Below are 6,000 nucleotides of genomic sequence, written 5' to 3'. Positions count from 1 at the left end.
CACACATACTAGCTGTCATATTAACTACATGAACCCTAGCATCCCAATGCTGGGCTTGTCATGATAGGACGGCATTCGGCAAAAATGGCTGATCTGAAAGCTCACAACATGTCCCGACGCTACTCGTGAGCTTGTAGAGCGGCTATTTTTGTCATTTGATGTACAACAAAGTATATAGGGTTTAAGTAGTTAGGATTTTTTGTTGCCAAGCATTGTTTTCTTATGGGAAAAAAAGAAAAAAAACACCTGGCCTGAAGATGATGCATCATTTTAATGGTAAATAGAATAGCATCCTTTATTGCCAACCATTAAAAGCACAGTATCAGTAATTAACCCATTTAGACCTGGACCCGTTTATTCAGATTTATATGGCGTTTTTAAAATAGTCAGGCCTTAATGGGTTAAAATCTCCAAAATGGATGAAACACAAAAAAGTTAACGCTCCTTTCCATTTTGGTCCATTATAAAGGAAAGAGGTTTATGGGCTTTACTTTCTTGCATACGTACCATCATTAAGTGTGGGTGTCACACTTTTCAAATGCTAAGTCTCTTTTTGGAACCAATCTTAATTACTGGGGAATACAAATCATGGCCTCAAAACAGGTCAGAGTAAGGGGATCTGCCGTTCCTGCAATTCCATGGTGACCACCAAATGTAGAAAATCTATAGGACTATTTGTGATTTACATGTGGTCACAGTTGTGCTCTGATCTTTCCACAAGATACTAAGGACTTTGTATTTCTCATCTCACCACATCTTATGTATTTTCAGTAGTTTTGCTCTTTGCAAAAACCTATTGTTGCACGTCATCATTTACATATAATCAAGGTGGGTAGCAACATTCACTTAGATTACAGGTGTAAAGTAAGGCAAAACATGGAGTCATTTCGTATGTTGAGATGGAGTCTACAGTTACATTTAATGCCGATTAAAGACATTCTAACATTTCCAGATAAAACATGACCAGCAACATTCCTCTTCCATTTCTTCATCCCCCTTGTACAATAATTGGTAAAGGAAAGTGCACAACATAAACTGACAAATGTAGATCTTAAGGCATATTGGAGGCCTTATTTGTTTAGAAATGCCTCCTGGGTGACAGAAATTCCTTCCTTCACATTGAATTAGACAGTCTCCAATAAACATTTTGCCTGTACTGCGGTGACATGTTGGTGGCTGCCAGTGTGCTCATGAGCAATGACACACAGACAAAAACTCTTTTGGTTAAACATACTGAAATACCATTGTGTGAATAATGAGGATGAGAAAGTACCTCCTGTCCCACCAAAAGTAATGTTAGTACATAAGTACACAGCATACTAGTAGTTAGCAGCACTGTCTAAACTTGTTCAAATGTGAGAATAGCTACTGCTGTTTGTATCTGCAGGGCATCATTTAACAGATACATGTATTGTGTTTATATATACACATGTACGAGAAGGATGAACCAATTCAATTGTGAAGAGGGTAGGGGCGTGTTCAATTATGTTTTTATACCAGGCACTCCTGCACCAAGGGGCTTAGTAAATGGAAATATCTTCATTGATTATGTCATAAGCATGAATGTCCTGTAGTAAATAAACAATATATCTCTGCACTGTACACGCCTGCCAACTAAAAAAAAAGAAGGAAATATCTTTAACAAACATCAACAGACCCTATACTTGAATATATACACAGAGCTGAAAATATGAATCAGCAACTTTGTGGGGAGTGGGAAAGGCAAATAAAAAAGGAACGTACATTTCTGATTAATCATCTGTAACGCCCTTGGGCAAAGCAGTTGGCTTGGTCCAAGAAAAGAAAAACATCTTCAAATGCACTCGCAAAATTCACAGTAGGTCTACACCCATGTACACACAAGCTAAATGTACAAACCTGTCCACACACACACATAGAAGCTAGAGACTCTCAGAGGAAGGCACAGACTGGAGGAGTGTTGGGGAGGGGAGTGGGGTTCGCCATAGCGGGAAAAAGACAGACTTTTCAGTCAGACTTTGCGACGCAACTTCCTTGTTCGCGCCTGGATGCTGTATTCAGAGGCATGGAATATCAACAGGAATATAAATGTTGCAGTAGACCTTGTGATATCCTTGGGGATTTGTGCTGTATTCATTGCCTGGTGCAGGGGCGATGAGCAATGTGTCATCATTGAGTGAGCACGTTGTGTGATGTGGTGTGGGGTTGGTTGTCCATGTGGTCAGAAATTAGTCTTACAGTTACACCAAAGAGCTCCTTGAATTCCACCAGGATGGTCTGATGACCAGATCTTCTAACCCTCTGATGCTAACTGGAAGGTTAAGCAGTTTCAACCGATACTCTGTGTGTGTGTGTGTGTGTGTGTGTGTCTCTGTCTGTCTGTCTGTCTGTCTGTCTGTCTGTCTGTCTGTCTGTCTGTCTGTCTGTCTGTCTGTCTGTCTGTCTGTCTGTCTGTCTGTCTGTCTGTCTGTCTGTCTGTCTGTCTGTCTGTCTGTCTGTCTGTCTGTCTGTCTGTCTGTCTGTCTGTCTGTCTGTCTGTGTGTGTGTGTGTGTGTGTGTGTGTGTGTGTGTGTGTGTGTGTGTGTGTGTGTGTGTGTGTGTGTGTGTGTGTGTGTGTGTGTGTGTGTGTGTGTGTGTGTGTGTGTGTGTGTGTGTGTGTGTGCGCGCGCCCTGCAGTATCAATGTATCAGCCAGGCTTTGTGTGACCTTTGACTCCATCTGTAATGTCATCACTGTAATTGGACCCTGTATGCACAGATAAGAAGCTTGACCTAAGGAAAGAGGAAAAAAATATTAGAATTACTGCTGCACCATATATGTCCCCCCCCCCCTGTTTATAAGAAAGCATATAGGTATGCAGGTTGTTCCACAAATGTATATGTCCAGTTGGGCAGGAATAGAAGCCAGCTGGGGACCAGCTACTGTATTACCCTATGGGCTGGTGTCTGGCATGAGAAATTCATGACTGCAACATGTGACAACAAGCATTAATGTGATGGCCGGAACCATCAAACTTCAAACTAGCTGTTGAAATACAATTTGAACGGTAGCTTCATTGTATACATACAATACAATGTATATTGGAAGTGAATTAACAACTCTGTAGTGAATTACCAACTGTGTAATAATATGATAGGTTATACAGTGCCCGTACAAATTGTCTCAACAAACAGAAAGGAATGACAGACGTATAATAAATGTCTATTCACATTACATAAATGTGTAGTGTGATTAACTAAAGATTAGGTGTCTTGTTAATGTCACATTACACCTGATCCATTTCTCACACTGTAACGCTGATATAAAGGTGACAATAGGACAAAGCAGAAAAAAACAGTGGATCTTTCATTTCTGTAGATTCTGGCTCCTTATTACATCAACAGGACAATCAGAGTTAGGATGCAGTTCAAATATAAACAGCAGTAAAAACTGATTTAATTTATTATAAAAATTAGTCGTTAATAAATTAATCAATTAATAATCAATCCATTGGGCATGTCATTATAGGTGAAAAGTTTCAAAATATCTATATTTTTTTAATAGTGAAAATATCCACTCTACAAGCTCACAATGGGCCGCAATGAAGCGCATTGTGAACTTGTAGATCTACTAAATCATTTTCATTATTATTGGACCACAATATAGTGGTTAATCGATTCATTGATATTTATTTATTTTTCCTTGAAAAAGTGGAAAATAGCATATCTAAATGTCTTACTACTGAGCATTAACTGGGCATCAGTCTTACCTTGGCTGTGGGTGCGTCTGCAAGACGGATGAACAGTTTGTTGTTACCTGGAGTTGGACTGAACGAGTAGATGAAGTGACTATCCTGTGAGACATAAAGCCCAGTAGAGAAAACAATACAGCGTGAAATAAGGGAAACAACACTTATAATGAAATCTTTGTTTATTGAGGAGAGGATCATCTGTAGTTTGAAACACTGACTGGTGAATAACTTGGAATAATAATAATAACAACAATAATAATAGTAAAAAAACATTTCAAGATGGAACATAAATTTGAAGAGAATGGAAGCCCTTCCATTATAACTAGTGTGAACTGACCAGGAATATGGGCAGTTGGAACTTGTCGTTGAGAACCACGGCATGAACGCTGCAGGGCCCACACAGCCTGGCAGTCACCTCGGACAGGAAGTTAGCATGAAAGATGAACAGGAGGACACCGGAACCTGAAGAGAGGAGGCGAGAGAAGGGGTGGAAGAGAGTGCGGAGACAGAAAAGCAGCAGAGAGAGAGAGAGAGAAAGAGAGGGAGAAAGTGTCTATGAACACAACAATAACACAATCATAAAAAAAGAAAAGCTCCATACCCAGGGTGGGGTTGGCGAAAGGGCCTACTCTGTGTGGAGTTTGCATGTTCTCCCCGTGTCTCCTAGGGTAGTTAATACCCTCACAAAAACATGTTGTAATCCTGGTCGCTATACCGCCTCCCTCATGACAGCCGGGGCGCCTGATGGAGGGGAAGGGAACTGGTTGGAATAACGTGTTCCTTCCACGCGCTACGTCCAACCAGGGAAACTCCCCCCTGTCAGGTGACAAGAAGGTCAGTTGGCTCTCATGCACTGAAGGAAGCATGAGCTCTGCCCTGGCCTCCCTGGCTGTGGGGGACTGGTGTAGCGCTGGTGTAGGGCTGGTGTAGCACCCAGGATCACTTGAAAAAAATTGGGTTACAAAAATCGCGGGATAAAAATTATTTAAAAAAAAAAAGAAAAGCATTGTTGTTTTGAGGACCACCATTGTTTCAACTCTGACCGCTATAGGAGTACTTGTGTGTGTTTATCGTACCCTCCGTTGGTGGTTGCTGCTTGAATGAAAACTCCATTGAGAAATCTGCTCCCTCACAGAGCCTGTGACAGTACAGAGGAAACACAGCCTCCAGCAGCGTCAGGCGCGACTCAAAATATGCCCGGATAGTCTCCTCTGCCACAGTAGATAACCTGAGAGACAGACAGAGAGACAGAGGTAGAGAGAGAGACCAAAGATTCACAACGAGACATTTAACAGTTTTAAGCATGATTTATACTTTGTTGTATGACGCTATTGCGTATTTGTAGGTCGGCTATTTTCAGCATGCGACACCGTCGTACGACAGAGGATACTATGCTGTGTCGTAAATATATTGTAAATACTGTACTGTATAATGTAAATATATTATAATTTAAGCATTAGAACGTTGTGGAGAAAAATCTGAATGACCCATTTGGTGGGGAAAAAAGCAGGCAATGCTACATGGATGACATTAACACTCACACCTGCCTACAATGGAAGAGTTCGACATGGTGCTTTTCCCACAAATTATAACAAACTTGTGTCCACGTGCATCACAAGTCATGACACAACTCAACTGTACTCAGCGCTTAGACGCCTTCTGTACCTGACGCTACAATATCTTCTTGTCAATATGATTGGGGCTCAGTACTCACATGTTGCTGTGATGCGTGATGAGGTCGCTAACTGTCAGGTTGTTGCTGACCTTGGCGAAGTACATGGCGTTGTGCTTGTGCTTGGACAGGATGTTGCAGTCGGCACCGTACTCCAGAAGGAGGCGCACTACGTCAGCGTTCCCTCGCTTACAGCCCTGGAGTGGAGGACGAGAACAATAATGACAAAAGTTGGATTTTCAGAATGCTCTCGTCAGCGGTCGTGCGAGATGAAAGCAGGTTTTCATTCTAGCCGTCCAATAGTAGACTTAAGAGTAGACTTAATAATATCCCCTGGCGGCCCTTGATGGACTTTTAGTTGTCTACCTCACTTATCCACTACAGTATATAATGTTGACCGGGGTTCCCCTGGGCTGGGTCTGTACTTGGGTCCCCTCCATTTTTTCCCTCTCCACTGGATCTCTTGACAACAGCCGATCTGCAAGCCTCTGAGAAGCATTGTGAGCCTGTTATCTGCTTTTTTTGCAGAATGTTCGCCTATTATGACATGCCAGGGTTCATGTTGTTAAGCCTGATTCATACTTTGTCATACAACAGCGTCGTCTGTACGACAGTGTAT

General features: G+C 41.8%; 1 protein-coding gene across 1 annotated transcript in view; it reads right to left on the bottom strand.

Moving 5' to 3' along the window:
* Positions 1 to 252: 252 nt before the first annotated feature.
* Positions 253 to 6,000, bottom strand: part of mphosph8 (M-phase phosphoprotein 8) — a 29,027-nt gene continuing 23,279 nt past the window's right edge. The window contains exons 10-14 of the mRNA XM_084084516.1: positions 5,424 to 5,578; positions 4,786 to 4,937; positions 4,047 to 4,171; positions 3,728 to 3,811; positions 253 to 2,750 (exon numbers count right to left, since the gene is read on the bottom strand). Coding sequence (XP_083940642.1) covers positions 2,709 to 2,750; positions 3,728 to 3,811; positions 4,047 to 4,171; positions 4,786 to 4,937; positions 5,424 to 5,578 — 558 coding nt within the window. The 3' untranslated portion in view covers positions 253 to 2,708. The remainder of the gene's footprint in view (positions 2,751 to 3,727; positions 3,812 to 4,046; positions 4,172 to 4,785; positions 4,938 to 5,423; positions 5,579 to 6,000) is intronic.

This window comes from Gymnoscopelus microlampas (assembly GCF_963454915.1).
Source record: "Gymnoscopelus microlampas genome assembly, chromosome: 17".
Lineage (NCBI taxonomy): Eukaryota > Metazoa > Chordata > Actinopteri > Myctophiformes > Myctophidae > Gymnoscopelus > Gymnoscopelus microlampas.
The sequence above is the reverse complement of the archived record's forward strand: the minus strand, read 5'-3'. Positions and strand labels throughout refer to the sequence as shown.